Source organism: Rhodamnia argentea, chromosome 11 (assembly GCF_020921035.1).
Source record: "Rhodamnia argentea isolate NSW1041297 chromosome 11, ASM2092103v1, whole genome shotgun sequence".
Classification (NCBI taxonomy): Eukaryota; Viridiplantae; Streptophyta; class Magnoliopsida; order Myrtales; family Myrtaceae; genus Rhodamnia; species Rhodamnia argentea.
In genome coordinates this window covers 2,942,607-2,965,238 of record NC_063160.1, presented here as the reverse complement: position 1 = coordinate 2,965,238, position 22,632 = coordinate 2,942,607, and the positions used below count along the sequence as shown (strand labels likewise).

The following is a 22,632-nucleotide window of genomic DNA, read 5'->3' as shown; positions in this document are numbered from 1 at the left end:
TCAAATCATTCAAAAGAAGCCTTAATGTTGCACTATTTCATTTTAGACTATATATGAGTCCAGTGATTATATTGTTTTTTAAGGAACATGTTTAGTTTTTGGGAATCGCATCGGCCTTGAATTGTTCGGTTCGGTCTGGTTCTCGGATTGAACTGGGCCGGTGCTCACCCGGTCACCGATGTGGATGCTGTCCGGGTCGCCCGGTTTAGGTTACTACCGTCGCAGACCCGAGGACGCAAAGACACGGACACCTTTTAGCGTGGGGCTCCTGGCTTTAGCGGTAGCAGCAGGTGCTCGAAACCAACGCAACAGAAGCGCTCTCTCACATTCTTTCTTTGATCATGGGCAAAAGCAGAAGTGGACGATTCAAGGACCATCACAGTCAAAGAGGGCAATCCAGCAAAACCCATCAGGCTGTGAGGTAATTCACCTGCTTTGGAGCACTCGAGTTCTCTTCCTTTTTCTTCTCTGTCTGTGGCTCTGTGTCTTTGTTTCCCCAAAACTTTTTTGGACTATTTTTCAACTGTTTTAGTGTCTTTTGCAGGGAAGATGAGTCTCTACCGAGCGACCCAGGTTAGCCCCTCCTCTTTCTTAACAGTTTTTGTAGTCGCATACCAACTGTTTGATCATATGCTTTGGCGATCTCAAATAGTTGTTGTTCTGTATAGAGTCTTAACGAGATTCTTTCTTTCACAGTTGATAAGGAGGAGGAGGAGGAGAGTACAGTGCCCAGAATTCAGCTTGCAATGTGGGTATGCCTTTTATATAACCTTCAAAATAGTCAACATAACTGGTTATGGATTTTGGGTAAAATTACTAGCGTCTGTGGAAATTCGTTTATCTCTTAATTGTATTCACTAATAATCTCTTTTGTCTCCAATGGTGGATTCGTTACAATTTCATTGATGAAACATGGCCTGTGTAGCTTATGAATGTGGCTCGAGAATTGGGTGATTGAAAAGCAACTTGGCTTCTGTAAAATTTGCCGTGCCACTTTGTTTTTAATTACCTGCCTTCGGCATAAAAAATCTTTTGTCAGCATTCGCAATATGGTGTTTCTCTTACATGGAAAAAGATAAAATTATCTCTGCTGGATTTCTTGATCCAGACCTTCTGTGCTCAAAGGTACAAATGAGGATTATTTTATTTAGATTAAATTAGTAAGATGTAGAGGAGCATACTTCCCGTTGGTATCGTTGTTACTTGTTACGATTAAGTGCTTCATTGAATTCCACGATCAGTTATTATTACTGAACAATCATGGATTGATTTTCTCTGAAAATGATTGAAATAAACCTCCATAGATATGCATTATCAATGTAATATCTTGCTGCATTGTTTGCATTGTTGGACTCATTTGTCTTATGGTTCTTTTCCCCAGGATTTTGGGCAATGTGATGTGAAAAGGTGCACGGGACGGAAACTTTCAAGATTTGGCTTATTAAAAGAAAGTATCTGCTTCAAAATTGCTGTCCAGTTTATTCTCCTCTATGCATATCATCGCTATGATGCCTTTTACTTTCCATGAAAAAATACTTCAAGCCGCATTTGGAGTGACCATTCTATTGATAATATGTTTTGCTAAAGTGACTTTTGAACATTTAATGCAGGTTATCGAATGTCAGCAAATTAAACAACCCCAAAACCAAATGAGTCCACACTAGTTAGAAGATAATTGTGAATGTTGAATTTTGTGAAAGTGCCTTTTGAACATCTAATACCATGTCAGCAAATAAACCAGCCAAAAACCAAATAAGTTCATAGTATTTGAGAGAAATTAGTCTACATCCACTGAGTACTTATATGTATATAAAAGCTAATATGTTCCATTCCTTTTTCCTTGAACGGCATCAATATCTAGCATATCTGTCCACTGGCATCTTCCTTCTCTGACTATTACGGTGTTCAGTCCATGGATGAGGAGTTTCTGCCCCTTCCTTTCTTCAGAAGATTTGGTAGAGCTTGCAGTTGGTTTCTTTTACTTGCTTTGGATCAGTTAGTTTATTAGAGCTTCTAGTTGGTTTGTTGGAGGTGTGGAGCCTTTTCTGGGATTTGGGAGCACTGGAGCATTACCTGCGCAAGATTGGGATGAAATTTCAGACCATTCTTTATGCCATCTTTCTTAATCAGCTCAACGTAGGACCCAAATTCAAAAAGCCTTCTTTCCAACTAGTCCATGCAGAGAGGATAGCTGTAGTTGCTAGAACCTCGAGACTGCAATCTATCAATGTATTTTAGCTGCTCTTTTGAGGTCCAACATTGCTTGAAGTGTAATATACTTTTGATGCTTTGTAAGTGCTTGAGTAGAATTAGTCTCTTGAGGTACGATTTTGTCTGTCTTGTTTCAACTGAACTAGCCAGGAATTATATAGGACAATGCATAGTGATTTCCAGAGTCACTGATATAAAACTAGGACAAAAAATTAGCTAAAGTTGCCTGACATGAAGGCAATATGCTGAATGGGTGCTTTTTTCTCTGCAAATCGGCATATAATTGTATATGATTTAGTTGGACATATTATGATTGGTAAGATGCTATTTGCACGATATTTTATGATATAAAGATGATTCTGGATACCTTGTGAAGTCCTGTGTGATAAACTGTTTATTAAATGCAGTCATTTGATTGATGAAAAAACCTTGCAGGAGCTGCGCGTGAATAGTGGATTTGGTGGCATTGCTTTGAGGTATGTAAGGATCAATGTAACGGTTCATGTTTGTGAATGTATGGTCTTTTTGTCTTCATGTGCTACCATCGTATGTTCATTTTTATTAGTGCATGAAGGAGCGTTCGATTTCTCGTTTGAATTCTCTGTTGCCATGTGAAAGATAAAAGAACAAGAGAAAAGTGAAGAGTAGAGAGGAGAGAAACTGAAAAATCCTTCATCCACTGTGGCGTTCTAGTATATTTAGAACATATGATGGTAGTACAGAAAGACAGAAATACCTTTTAACCGAATACACTCATTAACAGTTCATATGTGCTTTATCATACCTTTTGCATTGTAGGTGTCACGTATGCTTATGGAGCTGTTGTAGAATATGTTCTAACCTGATGGAGTTAATTCAACTTTTCAATCAAATGTTTAGATAATTTGGTAAGATCAATATCTTGATCTCTTATAGCTATCATGTCTCAAAAATCGAAGCTTCTAGCATGCTTTGTTGGAGTCTTAGAGCCACTATCAAGCAAAAGCACTTCTTGGAATATTTAATTTGGAACCATCCTATGATTACATTCATAAAAACTGAGTCTTATCCTGGAGAGATGCACTGACTCTTATACTATATTTCATACAGTCCTGTTGGGAAACAGTGTGTCTCGAAAGAAGACTACAACTTAATCAAGAAGAAAGGATTGGCTGTCGTTGACTGTTCGTGGGCACGCTTGAGTGATGTACCTTTCATAAAACTGCGGTGTTCTTCTCCACGCCTCTGTATGGTCCTTTGTTTGTCAATTTATTTTCTGATTAGTCACATGTCACACAGTCGATGCAGTCTATACAGACTCGTGGATTTTGTTGCTGAAGTTCATATTCTTTATGAATTTATCTGAATGTTTGGGCGTCTTATATGTTTATTTTCATCTCTTTTGGCAGTGTGTTGACTTCTTTCCCATGAATTTCTTGCTTTTCATAGTAACCTTTACCAATCTGCACCTTCGAAGATTAACAATAGCTGACAAGGAAAGGGATTGTAGAATACTACACATTAATATCTTCTTCAAATTTATGCTTAGTCAAGTGCTGTCTGTTTTGACCCCCAAAAAAAAAAAAAGTGCTCTGTCCAGTAGTTCTTTTCTCATGTAATGTTTTAGGCTTCCAAAGAATCTGAAGTTGATACATGTTGCTACGGCAAATCACATACAATGAGTGTAACAATAAAGGACCTTTTCTCTGAGTAAGTTGTTCTAGTTATGGCTCATCTGTTTTTACCTAAATAGCTTACTGACATTATTTTAGGACTAGGACTCGGTCAGTCCAATAAGAAAGAAAATGCTGTCTCGTAACATTTCTTGTTGTGTTTTGGTGCCTTTCTGGAGTTTTTGTTTTTAAATTAACATAAGTAAAATATAACTCGACTTATATGAAGGCTGGAGCCGCGTGAACTTGCAATTAGGTAAAGTATTCACAGATATTTCTTTCTCAAGGATCTGCGGTCTGTAATTAATGTGCGAAGGTTTTAGAAAGGCAGTGACTGAGGTAATCTTTTTTCTAGCTGTGAATCAAGTTAACTTATTAAATGTTGCGAAACAGCTATAGATGCAACTATCAGCTGTAGTTATAATATCAAAAGTATTGTTCACTCTTTGCCCTGGATAAACTTTAACCTTCTCCTGATCATTTTTTTTTTTTTTTTGGGGTCATACTCTCTTGAGGATTTAACTTATCCTGAAGGTTGATTTTTATTTTATCAAGGTTTGGTTTCCTCATAGTAATTCACATCTCATGCATCCCTCATCAAATTTCATCTGCTATATTATACTCCTTTCTTGAAAGCAACATGTCAATTGTAACTGCAGTGCCATGGCTTGTAGCAGCTAACCCAGTAAATTATGGTCGACCGTGTGAGCTATCATGTGTTGAGGCACTATCTGCCGCTCTCATAATATGGTATTTATTCTGCTCAAAGGAAATGTTTTTCCTCTCCTTTTGCTATATCTTTACAAATTTTTAATGATACAATATACTATAAATGCCATGCATTGGATCCTCATACCATCTCTTAAACACTCTTGTGTACTAAAAGCTGAAATTGGTGTTGATCTTTCTGAAAATAGACTTGAGAGCGATTTTGCAAGAGCACATGATTACCATACGGCAACTGTAGTAGTCTGTGCTTTGTGTTGATATTAATGTCATTGATAACTTTGAAATTGCATGAGTTTGAAGTGGCTGAGCAGGCATAAATTCCTGGTTCTCTCTGATAGAAGAACTATTAGACTCATCAGTTGGTGATTGAGTATTTGAGCTATACTGTATAGCATGCTCAGAGGTTGACGAGAACTTTACCTTCATAAGATCAGAGACTTATGAGTAATACTTGAACCCTTTTTATGATGGTATATGTCTGCACAGATTATATTAATTGAGCAAGACAGTTTCCAAGTTGTTGGGTTTAAAATTTTGTTGCCCACTAGTTTAGTCTTTAAGAAGAGAAATATTCATTCCTTTTTCAAATAGTCTTTTAACTTTGGCCAGTGGCATATCATTTTCGAGTTCTTTAATTTGTGTTTTTTCCTTGTGGGAGGTTGTCGCCCTATATTTGTCTCTGGGAATTTAGGTTTCAGCAGTATTTGACATTTCAGTTTTGTCTCTCGATCTGTAGAAGTGATTAATTTCACAAGGATAGGTGCCTGTTTGATCCTTTGATGTTCATTCGCAGTGGAGAAGAGGAAACTGCAAATTTGTTGCTGGGAAAGTTCAAGTGGGGTCATGCTTTTCTTTCTCTAAATAGGTACTGGACTCTCTCTCTCTCTCTCTCTCATGGGGGTTGCATGGAGGTTTTTTTTCTTTTCTTTTTTTGTTCCTCTATATTCATTTGCTACTCTTGTCTTCTTTTCTTTTTTGTATGCATGTGGGGAGGGTGGAAGGGATGTTTAGAAGAGGTGATGATTTCTGTGGAGGCATTATTCCTCTGTGGCAACCTTATTGTGGATCTATATTCTTGGGTATTCTTCTAGTGCCGGATTGGTCCTGGGTATTCTTCCAGTACTGGATAGGTCCAGCCATTCTAACAAGTTGGGTACAAACCCACATTTGAGTCCAGAAACATTTCCTTCTTTAGGATGCTAGTGAATCAAGTGGACCACTGGACCCTGTTGATGTAGTTGGCAGATGAGCCAGATAAGGCTTTGATAAAATTTAAGAGAGTGTGTGTAGAAAAGCGCTTGAACCCCTGCTTTTTTCAATGGTTCAGGAAGATTGTATGATTTATTGAGGCTTCAGTTCAGAGCATTCTCTTAGCAACGAGGCATGTATACTTATTATTAGAAAGTCCAACACAAAAGCTTAAACTTATAGGTGGAGGGAGAGCACATGAATATACAGAGCATTTAGGACATGTTGTCAAGCGATGTGGGATAATACTTCAACACCCCTCCTCACATGCAAGCCGAATTATGAGCGGCACGTGAAATTTTTGACTACGCACATTCACATGGAATTTTACCACGCACATTCGCGAAAGGGTTAGCACAGGCTTTGATGCCATGTTAGAAAGTCCAACCCTAAAGCTTAAACTTGTAGGTAGAGGGAGACCACATGAATATAAAGAGTATTTAGGACCCGTTGTCAAGCGATATGAGATAATACTTCCACACTTATGCTATATGTGTGTACACTTTACACAAATTTGCAAACAAAAGGAGAAGGGAATTTAACTTATCCCCTTAAGAAGCCAAAGAGTGAGATTTTTTCACTTGGAGCAGATGCCAATTTGGTGAGGAGCCATTAGGTTTAGTATCTTTAGCCCCTAAAAAATCGATGTTATCTGGCCGATGGCTCAATCAGTGGACTCATGAATCCTCACATGGCCTTACTCCAGTCTGATTTTCAAAACACAGATGCTGGGTTATTAGGTTGTGCCGACATTAGTTGGGCTAAACGTATGGGGATTTTTCTAAGAGCATATTAATAGGATATTGTCTCTTCCATCATTTACACAATCACAGTGGAATCATTGAGATTGTTGAGACACTGACAGAGAGCCAGCTTGGCCTGTCACAAATTCCAAGGAAGGAAGGGCTAGTTGTGAAATTATCGAAAAAGAAGGTGTAGAAGCTGGTGAGATTTTGTCACTTGGAGCAGATGTCAGTTTGGTCAGGAGCCATTAGGTTTAGTATCTTTAGCCCCTAAAATATCGATGTTATTGGGCCGATGGCTCAATCAATGAACTCATGAATCCTCACATGGCCTTACTGCAGTCTGATTTTCAAAACACAGATGCTGGGTTATTAGGTTGTGCTGTCATTGGTTGGGCTAAATGTGTGGGGATTTTTCTTTGCGCCTAACAATAGGATTATGTCTCTTCCATCATTTACACAATCACAGTGGAATCATTGAGATTGTTGAGATACTGACAGAAAGCCCGCTTGGCCTGTCACAAATTCCAAGGAAGAAAAGGTTGGTTGTGAAATTATCGAAAAAGAATGTCTAGTGCATTAATAACTTTTTGCAGGGTGATCCCGCTGATATGGTGCAGTAATTGCATGTTACCTTCATAACCAATTTAATAACCTGCTTGGGGGTTTATTTAATTCAGGGAACTTCTCAAAGCATACTCTCAATGTGAAAATGGTGCTGATATTATTTCGGTACAAAATTCATGGCTTTCCCAACAGAATGAAATTCCAAAGGTCACAGCCAGCATAGAAGGTATTTTCCGTTTGTTGATTCAAAGCTCTTCCTTCTATTTGTCACTTAAGAGCCATGTCAGAGGAGAGTCATGCGTGCAACTATAGTCTATTACACTGTTATGGTACAAATTTTATGGCATCACTAACGAGCAATCATGAAGAATATATGAGAAACTTTGAACCATGCACATTCTGTCTGGGCTAGTTCTGCTATGTTTGCTCGCTAGAAAAGAGTTAATTATGTGAAAGGTTACTTTGCATGGACCTGACAACTTCAGCATCTATTAAAGAGTTCTATCTGACCTTGTCAGATGACTTTTAAGATTGTTCACCCTATGCTGCAATCTTGATTTTGTGTTTCAATTATTTGTCATGCATCCTCTGGAGTGCATGTAAGTCAAGTGCATGTAAGTCAAATGCTTGTCAGTATGTGCTGCTTTCTAAAAATTTATTTCACTGTTGATTTCTAGATGAAGACAATTTAAATTCATACAATTTTAGCACTTCATGCACAGCATCGTCAAGCAAACAGCTCAGTCCTCTACATGGCCAGCGGACTGTTAGTGGAGATTAGGGGTGTAATCGAGTCGAGTCGATACAGTTCCTCGAGTATAAAAAATTAAGCTTGAGCTTGACTCGAATAAAAATTCCAAATACTCGAGCTTGACTTGACTTTAACAGAGTTACATAAACACACAAGCTTGAGCTTAATAAGCTTGGTTATTTTCCGTTTATGTAGACGTGGATACATGTAATTTTAAGGACTTCCATCTTCTTTTGAAATTATGAAATATTTCGCGAAAATATAAATCGAGCTTCATATTTGAGAGCTCCGACTCGACTTGACAAGATACCCAGGCATACCTAGCTCAACTCTAAATTAGGTGAGTCAATCTTGAGTAATCTTTGAGTTGAGCCTGAGCTACTGGCGAGTATCTTGACTCAGTTACACCCTTAGTGAGTTTCTATGTAGGACGCAGATGGGTAATTGATATATTTTTTCAGAAGGGAAGAAAAATATTTAGTTGAGTTCCAGTGTTTGTAAAATCTCTTCGACAAAAATTCCTTTCATGAACTCAATGTCTCCTAAAAGAAATTGCATATCTTAAAAAGTTACTTTGATGGAGTGTTGTTTATTCCTCCCACATGTGTTATGTTTGTAATTGAGTTGGAGTGCATTATGCTGTGTACTTCAAGTAGAATAAATGAACACTACAGCTAATTCAACAAATGTTACTGGGTATGTTTTGAATGGGTCATGATATAATAAATCTATGAAGAACGTAAGTGGTGATATAGAATGTTTGCTATTCAATATATGAAAGAGAATCACCTAATAAGTTAGTGCTGAGAAATTTGTTGTCATTGTCACCGAAACAATATGAAACCACATGCGTGGTTTTTGAGTTTGACATGTTGCGTAGTCATTTTCTTCCTTTATATGACTCTTGTGATTTGCATCAGATTAGATAATCATCCGACCCACTTGCATCTCTTAGATTTAGTCGAGAATTTTCAATTCCCTCGCCTGCTTCATGCATATTTTCTGCTTCTGCTATAAGTGGTCCTTGATTGACATAGCATAGCATTATGAGCAGGACCTATTGACAGTGATCTTTCATTGGCGTGCTAAATGATATTGACAGAGTTGAGATGTTTTTTGTATATTTTTTATTTATCTCAACAGATGCATGAGAAGTCCTAAAACTTGTCACAAAAGTTAATTGAGTCCTAAAACTTGCAACAAGTGCTATCAAGTCCTAAAACTTGTCAAATTGGTACAATCGAGCCTTTCCATTGATTCCATCCTACTTGACTAATGGAAAATGCTGTCGTGGCTTTTTTAAATGTTTTCTCTCTCCTATGTGGCGATGACGTGGCTAAAACATGAAATATAAGGCTAAAATGACGTCGTTTTGGTCTAAATATAATTTTTAGTACAAATTTAAAGCTAAACTAAGAGAGAGAGAGAGAGACAGAGAGAAGGGTTAAGAACTAGGCGGCGAAGGCTTGTACAGCCCTTAGCGCGGCCACCCCACCATCGCCGACAAGGACAGGCAAGGGTGGGGGATGGCCAGCGGCCCTTACCGTTGCCCAGGTCAGCCGAGGTCACGATTGTTGGCAACCGGCCAGCCTGGGCGACAGTCGCCAGCCACTAGCTAGGACCCGGTGATCATCCCCACCCTTGCCGGCCCTTGCCGAAGATGGCAGGGCAACGGCAATGACAGCTGTGCAAGCCCTCACTGCCTAGTTCACCACCCTTTCCCTTTTTTTTTTTTTTTTGTCTTTTAATTTATCTAATTTATAAATTTAATTTGAATAAAAATGTTATTTGGATCAAAACGATGTTATTTTAGCCACTAATCGTCACGTAGGAGAGAAAATATCTTAAAAATCCACTTCAGCAACCAATTTGGGCAAAATTGACAGAAGGAATCGATTGCACCAATTTGACAAATTTTAGGACTCTATTGCACTTTTTGCAAGTTCTTAGGTCTTAATTGCACTTTCGTGATAAGTTTTTGGACTTCTAGTGTACTTATCCCTTGCTTATTTATCTCGACAGATGTACATAAGCTGTGTGCACAATGCAAACCTTGGAAACTCTCATGAATGATTTTCCATGCAGAACATTGTGGTTTATGTTGTATATCACTGATATCGTCTACTTTAGCAATACCAGCGATTCTAATGCAGTCATTATAACTTCTTCTTCTTTTTTTTTTTGGGTCAAACAGTCATTAGAACTTATGAGTCCTATCTTTGTGCCTATATTATCTTCTTCTTTTGCTGGCAGCCATTAAAAAAAATTAGGGAATCACTAACTAAAAGTTTTTGCCCTCTTCGCGTTTGAAGTTATTAGAGGTAATCTCCAGGCCAAATGAGATATACCTTTCTTCATGAAGACAGATTCTTGATTTACTTTAATTTGTTGAAGCGCTTCTTGGTATGGATTTAGGCCTTTGGAGTTGATTTGCAGATTTATTATTGGGATATATTTCAGTGTTCTCAAGCTTATTGAAAGGAAAAAAGAAAATTCTCACTTGTTTGGGGCGGCAAATGGCTTTTGTGTTTCCTTTTATAACGCGGGGACATTTTTTGGAATTGTATGATAAGTAGATGTTGCACATTGAAACAAGAGGAAGACGAGAGATTTCTTTTTTAAGTTACATTGTTAGTACATTTCAATTTTGTTCATGGAGTTCGTTGATAGAGGAGAGTCAAGAGGTTGACAATGATCCAGTGCTTCTTTCTTTGCTACTCACGAAGAACTGCCCTAAAAACTTTCAGTCATTCATAGTCTAACCATGTTCACTCTCTGCCTCCACAGGGACGGCCACGGAATCCCGCGACAAGGATGAGGACTCGGGCGATTCTGAAGATGGCCTTCCCCCTCTTGAGAGGAATATGAATCATTTAGGCGTCCAGGACAGTGAAGACGAGAGCGAGTAGCTGTTGTTGACTATGGTCCATTCTTGCTTTTGCTGCAACAGTCTCCTGTCTCTTTTTATCTTTTTGGTTGGCTTCTGAGGTATATGAAGAAGTTTTAATTAGCGGGTTTGGTAGGATCAGCTTTCATGTCATGGTAGGATGTTTTTGTGCTTGAATTGGTTGAGTATTGAGCTTTCTTTATGGTTCTGTATTCGCTGGTATGAAGCTTGCAGATGGGGTGAAAGCAGCAATTTAGTATTCTACTTTCGGACCATGTTGGGCTGCTCCCTGCCACGCGGCAGTTATTTGAGTAGGTTGTTTGAAACTTTTGTGCATCTGCCCGTGAGTGAGTGATAGAGAAAAGAAAAGGCAAGGTAGAATTTTGCTCGGCTGAAGAACTCTTGCAAGTTTTTTCTCCAAAGACATTGCAAAATTTTCCTTTTCCGTCTCTTATGCGCCCACATGAGGCACTTTGCTATTGAGAAGAGAGAGAGGATTGAATGGATTTCGACCTCTCTCACACATACACAGAGAAGCGGTTCATCCTAAAAGGCTTGACCTTGTCATGGGGGCTACGGTCTCGGACTGATTAATTCGGAGGATCGGAAAAGGTACCGCCCAATGAGTGTTGTGGGTAACTACATCGAGTGTTATTATATTGAGTTGATTCGACTTGGCTTGATTATGCTGGCATTGGCACACGTCTCAAGCCATATTGAGCTTGACTTCCTGCATTTAAGCTCGACTCATTCAGCCTTCAATCATTGCGAGTTACTCGACTCTGCTCGATTTGCAGGTGAATGTTTATTTTAAGCTCAAATTCTTCACCGTGAACCCAGATTCTGAAAGTATGTCGGATCAACTATAGCATCATTTCTCAATTTGTTTCGTCGGTGAATAGATGATCAAGATACAACTCGAGAAGAATCTAAGCTGCTAAAACTTTATGACCCGAACAGCTATAAAACCCCAAAAGCCCCATGTCAAAAGCGTGAGTTGTGACTATAAAGTCTTTGCTACATTTTCTGGAAATCGAATGCGATCAGATGTACATTGCTCGAAGAACATCTCTGTTTCCATCGAGCTTTTTGCCTTTTTTGTTTTTTTTGTGAATTTTTGTGTTTTTGTTTCCGTGGAATCTGATAGAGATGCTTGAGTCAACAGGTTCCCGCAGCATTCTTTCTTACTGGAGAAATTTCATGTTTTAACTTAATTAAAAGGTAGACAGGCCCCTCGGATTATATGACTTGATGCCTCAGTCATGCGTTTCTTCTAGTTAAAGTGACATGCATGAAAGGTGTTTGTTAAAATGCCAACAAAGGCTGTTCTTATGTTATTTGACTTTTTTCAGACGACACTTTTTTTTGTAAAAGATTTTAAGTTTGAGATGGGAAACATTAAAATAATTTATTTTAGAAGCTCTACACTATTAAAAATGATTACAGCAGGGGAAATCGTTTTTAGTGGCAACCATCAAATGAAAAAAAAATCATTTTATTTGAAAATAATTTATGGAGTTTTATATGAAATAAACACACCTAATAGGAGTGAGAAATTGAGTCTCTTTAATATGAAAACAAAACCGATTCAACCGTACTTAATCGATTTCAGGAAGGGCCCGGTACGTTCTTGGTATAAAATAGAAAATCGAACTTCTACATTATGATTTTTAACTTTCTTTACCTTAAAATTGGTCGGTTTGGTTCCCAATTTCAAAAATCCAAGATTTACTCTAACAATATAGATTTAGGGTGGGTTTGGTTCGAGATTCTTAGAGAGCTTTCGGCTCCCAAAGCGCATTGGGAGAATATTGAAGCATTTGGTTCAGCTTTAGGCTAGCATTTAACCAAATGCTAATTTTGGAAAAGCCGAAAGCCCAATGCTGGTAGAGATAAGCATTTGGTCAAATGTTAATAGATTTTTTTCCTTTCAAAACTAATCTCATCAATTCTCTATATTTTCGATTTTACCCCCCTCTTTTACATTTTATCTTCTTCAACGTTGAGGAGGTCAAATATGACCGAAGAGGGGTCGACAAAGGGACGATGAGGGGTTGGCAAGAGGCCGGTCGAAAGGAGAGGGCCGGATGCCTAGGTGAGGACTGTCGTCTAGGCAAGCGATGCTTGGGTCGCGCGGCCCTAAACGACTATGCTTAGGGATGTGCGATCGTCGCTCGAGCCGCGCGACGTGACCCAAGCGTCGCCCGAGGTCGCCCGACTTGAGGTGGCCCTCGCTTGGGTTGCGCAACCCTCGGTGAGGGCGGCCTAAGGTTGGGTGACCTTAGACGATGGCTGCCGACACCGTGCATGGCTCGCCGGTTCAACAAGGATAAGTTTTTTAATTAAAAATTTAAAAAATTACATTCAAAGTCCTTTCAAAATTTTTTTTACCAAACACCATTTAACAAAAATCTATTTTCAAATGAGATTTTACCAAACGCAGTTAACATTTTTCTAAACCCGTTTAGGTTAAAGATATTTGTATTTCTTCAAAGCCTATTTCAAATATTGAACCAAATCCACCTTTAGAGTTTTTGATCTTACCTTCAAATCGACCACCCTCATACTTTAGACAAGGCCATATATTTCTATTTACTTTTCTTGTTACCCAAAAAGGCTTCTCACCATTCGAGGCCAGAAAAAATTAGAAATTATGCAATTACCATTAGGCCCAAAAGAAGAGTACAGAAAGAGGGATCAATCACCCAATAAGGACAAGGGTATTCTGGGCACTCCAGGACAAAAAGATACCATGCCCCCTCGTCTCTTCTCGCTGCTCCATAAGGAACCCACAAGCGAAGGCCAAAAAAAAAAAAAAAAACCCTAGAAACGCCTCTTGGTGTTCTTCCCCAAAATGCGTTCGGAGTCGAGATAAAAACCCCCGCCATTTCTCCGCCGTTCACCTCCGATTCCGACGTCGATCCGCGTCGCTCCCCGGCAAATTCGATCCGCGCGGGTTCCTCGCTCTCGTGCTTGCGTTTCTCTCTGCTTTTTCCTGCCTAGCTTTAGAGTGTTGTTTTCTGTGTGTTTACAGGCAACGGAAGAGAGGGAGTTGGGAGCTGGGGTTGAGCTCGGTTCTGGAGACTCGATACTCTCGCCTGGCCTCTGATTGAGTGGTTGCTGTGCTGGATTGCGATTTTCTGTTGGATTTTTTTGATAATAAGCGGGTTTTCTGCTGCTCAATTAGGGTTTCGCGTCTCCGAATCTCTCGACTCCGGGGTATACTTTCTCGTAGGTTGTCGGTCAATGCTTCTCCTTCGCGATTGTTTTTCTCCGCTCTTTTGTCTGAGGAGACGGTTCCTTCATTGTTTACAGCTCATTATTCTTTGACATTTTCGGCTCTCTACTGTTAATGTGCGAATGCCTTCGTTGTGCAGCATCTTTTTTGTAGTTTTACTATTTTTTTCTCTGAAGATGGTATTGGATTATTGTCTGCTTGCTTTGGTGCAAGGATTCTGGAAGCATTTAGATGGGAATTTTGTGATAATTGAGTGCCATCTGAAGAATTTCTCGCAAAAGCTAGCTTGGGGCTTATTTTTCCCCACCTTGTCTGGTTATCAGTGTACACATGGTTGTCATTCATCGTTTTCTGTGGTTCTATGTTTGAGCCTTTTAGATTTTTGGGCTTTTTTTGGTGCTATAGACATTAATTTTGATTAACGTTGCCCAAAAAACGTGATATGAAATACAATGATAAACAAATTTTGTGCATGTTGGGGTCAAATTTTGATGGTTACATAGGCATTATGGAAATTGTTGCATTTCTTTTCTCTCGGGCTTGCATTTCTACTCTTTCAATTTAATTTGGACACGTCGGATGTGCTTTGGAATGCACTACCGGTAAATTCTTTTATAGGAAATTTTTAGTAATGATTTAGTACTCACAAATTTGCAGTTTTGGCTTTGGAAATGAATTAATTTAGCTTAGTTGTTGTACTTGGTTTCTTTGGCAATATTAGTTAGCTTGTGTTGTTTATTTTACTCTCTCTCTCTCTCTCTCTCTCTCTGTGTAGGGGTTAATATGTCTTATTTACTGGATGCCTCAACTATTTAGTTGCATAAAATCTACTGTATTTTGGGCATATGTTTTTAACTTGATTTTGGCATGCATGAAGAATCCGCTTCATTATTGGCGGTGTAGATGCACTGACAATACTCTTATTTCCTATTTAGATTAGCTTAGTGTGAATATTAACTTGTATAATGTAGCGAGAATGACCTTGTACGCGTTCTTTGGAGTTTGGTCTATGGATACCTGTTTATCTATTGCCTTTAGACTTTCCAAATTTGGATTCTCTGGTAGTCTTACTAAGGTTAGTGGCACTGATTCTCATGATTCCAGAGTTCCCATTTATGGTCCTTAAATTTCTTAGCAAGGTCCCTTTTAATCATGGTGAGGAGGTGCCATATTGAGTTGATAGGATTGATTTGAAGAAATGGAATTTTTAATTACTCTATCGGGTAAGCTAGAATGTTGTACTTATTTTTAGGACAGCTTCATCATTGCATGTTTTGTTTTCCTTTTCATGTTGCACTAGAGGATGTTGAGTAAGGACAAATGGTGTTTCATTATGTTACTTCTGGAATCTGATGACATAGTGACTAATTTTGTTTGTTGGTAATTTGATAGGTTGTGAAAGGTCAGTCATATCTAGAAAAAGTTTTGCAATTCTAGAAGATGTCATCATATCCGATTCTCGGCAACCGGCCTATTGACCAGTGGAAGGTTACAGAGTTGAAGGAAGAGCTTAAGAGACGGAAGTTGACTACAAGAGGTCTGAAGGATGATTTGGTGAAGCGCTTGGCTGAAGCAGTTAATATTGAAAGGGAAAATGCTGAAAAAGAGAAGCAAGTGGAAACTGAATTTACGTGTGATCCACAGCTTGAAACTATTGCTGAAGATGGAACAGATCCTGTTGCATTTCAAAGTGCAAAAAGTGCGGATGATGGTGATAAAAATAATGATGAGTTGGTTTTTAACTATGGTGATGATAGAAATCGGAGAGAGGTTGATGCTAAAGTTCAGATTGATATCAATGACAGTTCTCCGGTCCTAGATCAACCTGCTCCAGAAGGGGAAGGTACAGATGTTGGTCAGTTGGGAAAAGGGGAGGAGGAGCTGGTTGTTCCTACTATGGTCGAAGTTCCAATCACTGTGACCCGTATGCCCGATGTGACATCAAGTGACCAAGATCTGCAAAATCTTGAGACAAAGGAGGAGAACAGAATTTCAAAGATGGAGCTGGAGAATGAGCATTTGAAGCCTCTGCAAGAGGATGTCGTCCTTGATTCACCTGCCCCAAATAACCAGGTATCTGAGGTCAGCGCTTCTTTAGGGTTTCAAGTAAGATCTGATTCTATTTCTGCTGATTCTGTGTCAATTAATGAAAAGAATGAATCTAAGGATAATATAATTGCTGATAATGTAAAATTAGAGCTAGATGTTAAGCCGGAGATGGTGGAAGTGGAACCATCATCCAGCAATGTCGTCCCAGTTGGTGGCGAATCACATCTTATGGATGTTGAAGAGCCACCTGAGAACAAGTTAGCTGTTGAGGTTAAAGAAGACAATGATGCTGCAAATGCAGACATGAACAAACTCAATGAGATTTCGGATGTGGGGGACTCGGAAAAGTTAAATTTAGATCGAAGTTCAGGTGATGATTCACTGGATGAAGATGTGTTGGATAGTAAGCACGTTGAGTCGAAGCCTGTCTCTGATGAAGTTGGAGGTGGAAGTGAGAAAAAGGAAGTCACGCCTGTTAAGGAGGAAAGCCCTGTTGATATCATGGGTGATGCTGACCCAAAGGATGTCAGTGTGGAGAGAAATGGTCAGCCTTTGCTTGCAGAGAAAAGAAAGATTCTCGGTATGCCTTCTACGAAGAAAAAATTTTCAACCTGCTTTGATGTAGCAGTTCCTCTTATGCATGTCTGCACATTCCTTGATTAACCATGTCAATTGCCTGACATTCTTGCAGTAATCTGACAGATTTTTGTAGCACAGTATATCTAGCGTCTTCAGATTCTGAATTTGAACAAGGCTTTGGTTTTTAGAGAGATATATCTCTGGGCCGTTTCAGTTTGGGTTGTTCTCTTTTCTGTTATTGAGACTTCGCAGTTTTTTGCTTCTGTGCAACTCAGCTTGCTGATAAGCAACACAATAGATTGATCAGTAGTTGCTTAATTGGATTCTGCTACTTTTTTGCAATAATTTAGTGTCCAAACATTTGCTTATCTAACAACACCGAGTGAGAGATAACCACAAAGATAGAAAAGAAGAGACCAACTTGTAGAGGAAAATATTAGGGACTTGATTACTCATGAAGATAAAAGGGGATGCAAATTGGTAATGTAATTAATAGAGAAAAGGGCTGTTGTTTGTTCTGGAGCAATCAAGAATATTCTGATCAATGTAGGGTTTAGAGCAGATAGTTGATTATGATGGAGATGTTCATTGGAGTTTCTAAGAAGTAAGAAGTTCTCCTACCATATATATCTGTAAGCATTGCTATAATAAGAGCCCTAGACCATTTTGATACTACTTTATGAGAACTGGTTTTCTTAATCATCACATTAAGGTGTAGACTGTGTTGGAAAATACTTAATAAATCCTTGATTCTTGGCGGACACTCTCATGAGTTACTTGTCTATCATTTAGACGTGTGTAAATTTAGTAGCTTGATGAGAACGATCAAATTGACTCTTGTATGACAATGCAGATCTTGTTTGATTTAGTTCTTGACTAGTAAATTTTAAGTTCTCTGTTTCTGCTGTTTATATTTGCTTGGTTAGTCTATGGCTATGAATTGTTCTGTTTATTCTTTTTGAGCGCGCGCATGTATAAACTTCAATGTTTTTGTTAAAGTTATCATCCAAAAGCACAGAAGCTGTTTATCTTCTCAACTCATATAATGTTAAAGCCATAAAATAAAGCAAGCTTATTATGTATATGCTCGAAAAAGATTGAGCTTTTAAGTTCATTTTGATTTGATAACCTGCTGTTTTCAGATCAAGGAGGCAATGGAAGTACTGATCCTGCAAAGAGGCAGCGTAGGTGGAAATCTGAGAGCGTCAAAGATGTTGAACTGCAGCGCTCAAATGTTACACCTGTAACAACACCTAGGGATGGAGCCCAGACCCCTTCTTTTAGGCCTACCTTCTCTAGAACTAACTCTGCAGTTAGTGATGACACGCCTAAGGAACGTACAGGTAAAATTTTCGTTATTTCATTCTATTGAGCATGTTCGACACTATTTAAGTTAGTTTATCATGCTTAAAATTATTTCTTGTTCATTTGTTTTACACTTCTAAGTTTTGGGGACAGTTCCACCACCACAAAAACCTCCAACTACTTCCCTAAGAATCGATCGGTTTTTGCGTCCCTTTACCCTGAAAGCTGTCCAAGAACTTTTAGGAAAAACTGGTTCAGTTACCAGCTTCTGGATGGACCAGATTAAGACCCACTGCTACGTTATGGTAAGATCTCTCCTCTGTTGGGTTAAGGATTTGCGTTTATGCGCTTTTGAGTGTCAGAGTAGAGTGAACCTTATGGATTTCTTGTGTTAATTTTTCTTTTTTCGATCAGTATTCATCTGTTGAAGAAGCCATTGAGACGCGAAATGCTGTGTATAACCTTCAATGGCCCCCAAATGGTGGACGCCAACTTGTGGCCGAGTTTGTTGACCCTCAAGAAGTAAAAGCACGGCTGGAGGCTCCTCCAACTCCAACACCAGCACCTCCACCGGATTCAGCTCCGACCGCACCTCTTAATATCGGTCCGTCTACTGTTGCTCCACCGACGGTGCAGCCCCAGCCTTCTCCCCGCCAACTGCCTCTTAGGCAGCAGCAGTTGCCTCCACCACCACCTCTTCCGCACCCACAAGCAAAGGCTTCACAAGAAAGGGATCGGCTCCCGCTCCCACCCCCACCACCTCCACTTTCCGAGAAAGTCGACCCTACCATCGTCACTCTGGATGTTCTCTTCAAGAAGACCAAAGCCTCTCCCCGGATTTACTACTTGCCATTGTCCGAGGATCAGGTTGCAGCCAAATTAGCGGCACAGAGGAGAACCGGCAGGCAGTAGGGACTGCTGGCTTTGAGTTTTCAGTTAGTAGAAATGTTAAATTGTTGAACGAGCATGGTCTTATTTAGTTAGGTTTGTGCAGATACCTAGGTGTTGGAACTTTCTAGGCCAGGGTTGTGCATGAGGATCTTGAGTATTTTGAAGTGGTCTCTCTGGAACACTTCCTTTTTTTCTCAAGTCTTGTCAGGCTGCTTTGAAATTCCTCTCGAGGGGTTTTCGACGGCTCGATTGGATTGAATGTCATCGAACCTTTTGTTTCAGGTCAAATGAGAAATCCTATGAATCTCTGCTGTTAAGGACTGAAAACTTCCAAAACTATCCCATGTATTATTAAGGTATAAATTTTCTTGGTTATCTTTCCATTTGCAGGATGTCCAGAACTCAGACTCGGAACCAACGACCTCTCTTTGTCGCTCACGTTGGACTTTGTGAAAGTCAAAGGGTTGAGCGTGCGATTCACTCCGGCTATCCACGCAGACAAGTCATGTTTTTCCACACTTTGTCTAATTATTTGATTAGATTTTAAAGATTACGAGAAGGTGATCCAGCCCATGTAAAATTACGAAGTGAGATCATTTTTTTAAGTATGATATTTTTTATTTGAAAAATAAATTTGTCAAGGAAAATATTTTTTACCAATGAAAAAACACCTTTTAAGAGTGGGAAAAATTAATTTTCTCTTTTTAAGTAGAGAAAAATATTTTTTGTCATCTTTCTTCCTTGTAATTTTTTGCATTCTTTTTTTTTTATAATCATTTTTTATTTTTCTTTTCTTTTTTTCTTTCTTCCTTGGCTAGTTGCCGGCCACGGCGACGATTGACCAACCGATCACGAACGTGGGCTAGCGAGCTCGAGGCTCGCCATAGGCCAATGAGCTCGAGCTAGCCCGTGGTTGCCGCCGGCCGGTTGCGAGGAAGAAGAAATAAAAAAAATGATAAAACAATGTATACATAAATAGTGTTGCGCTTTTTATATATATAAAAATTGTCCATATTAGCGCCGATTGTCCTCGGATTGAACCATGTAGGATGGTTGGCGTTCACATTTAGCAATTTTCTTTACCAAACGATGGTACAAAAAATTAAATTAGATTTTCTTTACGAAACGTCGGAAATTTACAGTTCATTTCCAAGTATCAACAAAACACCGAAAAATTATATCATTTTCCTGAAAAAATGACTTATTTCTCATATTTTTCATGAAATAAGCAAAACCTAAGTATTTGTTTTCTTCAAATAATTGTTCCTTTTCCGCGTCCGTTACGAAATATTTGGAATGATCCATCCATTACTCTACACCGCCGATGAATCAAACATGTAAGATTGGTGTGCTCGTCACATCAATCCCATCAAGATAAAAAGATAATAACGGTAAAGAGCCTTGTACTTGAAAAGGTAAACAAAAACAAAAAAATGGCCTTGAAAAAAGGAAAAATTCCTAAAAAAAGACTCTAAGCGTTTTTATTTTCTCAAATAAGGATTTAAAGTGAACATTATTTTAAATAAGGACTTGAAGTGTATTGATTATGTCAAAAAAAAGCCTCAAGTGCACATTATTTCAATTAAGGACATAAAGTGACTATATTAATATAAAAAAAGGGCTTGAATCATTTTAGTTAAGGACATTTTGGTCATTTGCTATTTTTATTTTACTTTTCCATTTTTCTATTTTTTAAGAAATTTTGAACAAAGGTGGGAGGTTTTTGACCTCCCGCCCGTGGCCGCTAGCGCCTCGGTGGGGGTTAACGACCTCATCGACCGCATGCGAGGATCCGTTGGCCCTCGCTTGAGTCGGGAGAGGGCCCCGACCCTCTCCTAGATCCGGGTGTCTTATCAATTAGTGAATTTATTATTTTTTTTCAAGGAAAAATTTCAAAAAAAGTCTCCAAGTGTCCTCGTTTTTTCAAATAAGAGTTTAAAATGGACTTTGTTTCAAATAAGAACCCGAAAATTTCAAAGAAGCGCGTGAAGTAGTTATAGTTATTTCAAATGGCCGAATTCCATAAAAAAACCCCAACTTTGGGTTTTGTCCCAAATCTACCCTCAACTATTTTTTGTCTCGTAAAAAACCTCCAACTTTTATTTTAGTCCCAAATCTACCCTTGTTATTCCTCCTTTAAAAATCACCGTTAAGTGATCCGACGTGGCAATTCCATATCAGCATAAAATTCACATCGGATATTGACTTGGAAAAACGCCACAGAAGCCTCGTTCTTTGCTCGAAATATTGGAGGAGTTAGGGCTTGCTTTTCTTCTTCAATTCGAGAATGTGGTCGCTCCCTCCATCGGCTCGACGCAACGATTCCGGATCCGGAGGCGTAGGTCGCTCCCTCCATCGAGTTCGCTTGACGCGACGAAGCCAGAGCCGGCGGTGGTCGCTGCGTTATCGGGTTCATTCGACGCTACGATTCCAGAGCCAGAGCCGTTGGTCGCTCCCTCGATCGCCTTTGCTCAATGCAACGAAGCTAGAGTCGGAGCCATCGAGCTTCTCCGTTCCCTTCGCCTTGGGAGAGTTAGGGCTTCCTTCTTCTTCTTCTTATTCTTCTTCTTCTTCTTCTTCTTCTTCAATTCGCGTTCAATCTGGTTTGGTATATCTCAAAACGTATCCGAGAGTTCCTTACAAGAAATTGAATCATTCCTTGTACATTGTCTCTCCGAATGTGCTAAGATGTTTTCTTCTTAGTTTAGGTTAATTTCCATGATGATTCAACATGATTTTGTCGATTACGTTCGTTGGGTTTAGCGCAAGATTAGTATCAAATCCGAGCTTGTTAACTTGTCTTTTCTCCTTTTGTCAAGCGTATACAACCTATTTAATGATATGTCCCCGAGATACGATCATGAATTAATTCCTAGAATTGCTCAATCTAAATATGTTTTGCTAATAGTCCACATGCTATTAATCGACTTGGTCATTATTAGACAGGATTCTTGATGTAATTTCATAGTCATGGAGTATAATCATTGTTTCTGTTTCTCTGTTTGCCATCATGTTTTGTGCTTCAAGTGTTTCTATGGTTCATTTATTTAGACAACATTCCTAGAAAATTGAGAGACTTTGTCGGTGCCATTTATTGCTAATTTTTTTCTAGTAAAAGTAATAGAGGCTGCTAATAATTCGTCCGAAGAGGAAATTTAGTGTTTATAACAAATGCAATTGAAGATTATAGGTGTAAAAGCATGCGGGACTCATGTAGCCATTTTCTGCAGATGATGATGGGTGGCATTGTCTTCGGGCATTTGAATAGGAAAATCCGGTTAAAGAAGAAACTTTTTCCTGGACAAATGTGGTGGAGCCCTACTTGAGCTCACTTGCTTATTTGGTTAATGTGCCACAGGAAAAATTACACTCCTTCCGATTAAACTTATATTTGTCTTTCCCGTATGATTTTTTCGGGGTCCTCTCTAATTTTACCGATCTTGATGAAGCTCATGAAATCACTTTTCTTTTATGTGGTTTACTGAAGGATGGGAATAAGAAGCTCATGAATTTTCAAATGAGCGTTAGCACATGTAGAGAACACATCGAAGGCCTTGAAAGAGAAGGAAAAGGAGCAAAGGAGTTAAGAGTGAGAGCCGACCCGTGAAATCCTTTTCTTCCGTTCGACTGAAATGGAGTTGCGTTATAGCCGACTAGCGAAGTCCTTTTCTTCTGTTCGACTAAAATGGAGTTGTATTCTAGATGATGCAAAGCATCTTGTATCTGTTTTTTTACATCTCTCATTCTTCTTTGTTTGTAATGCTGGCAAAAGACCTATTTGA

The 22,632-nt window shown here is 39.1% G+C and overlaps 2 protein-coding genes across 3 annotated transcripts; both read left to right on the top strand.

Annotated features, from left to right (window-relative positions):
- Positions 1–229: 229 nt before the first annotated feature.
- LOC115744027 (18S rRNA aminocarboxypropyltransferase) lies at positions 230–11,003 on the top strand. 2 transcript variants are annotated; one of them, XM_030679100.2, is made up of 10 exons: positions 232–421; positions 545–573; positions 697–752; positions 1,382–1,447; positions 2,647–2,687; positions 3,301–3,437; positions 4,523–4,613; positions 5,386–5,457; positions 7,264–7,376; positions 10,689–11,003. In XM_030679100.2, the coding sequence occupies exons 1-10, from the start codon at positions 342–344 to the stop codon at positions 10,808–10,810; spliced, it is 807 nt and encodes a 268-aa protein (XP_030534960.1). In that variant the 5' UTR covers positions 232–341; the 3' UTR covers positions 10,811–11,003. The 2 variants fall into 2 exon arrangements, with proteins under 2 accessions (XP_048128662.1, XP_030534960.1); XM_048272705.1 differs by lacking the exon at positions 5,386–5,457 and having other exon boundaries at positions 230–421.
- Positions 11,004–13,588: 2,585 nt separating this feature from the next.
- Positions 13,589–19,211, top strand: LOC115744026 (apoptotic chromatin condensation inducer in the nucleus). The gene is made up of 5 exons (XM_030679099.2): positions 13,589–14,019; positions 15,419–16,655; positions 17,797–17,997; positions 18,113–18,264; positions 18,374–19,211. The coding sequence occupies exons 2-5, from the start codon at positions 15,467–15,469 to the stop codon at positions 18,869–18,871; spliced, it is 2,040 nt and encodes a 679-aa protein (XP_030534959.1). The 5' UTR covers positions 13,589–14,019; positions 15,419–15,466; the 3' UTR covers positions 18,872–19,211.
- Positions 19,212–22,632: the final 3,421 nt, after the last annotated feature.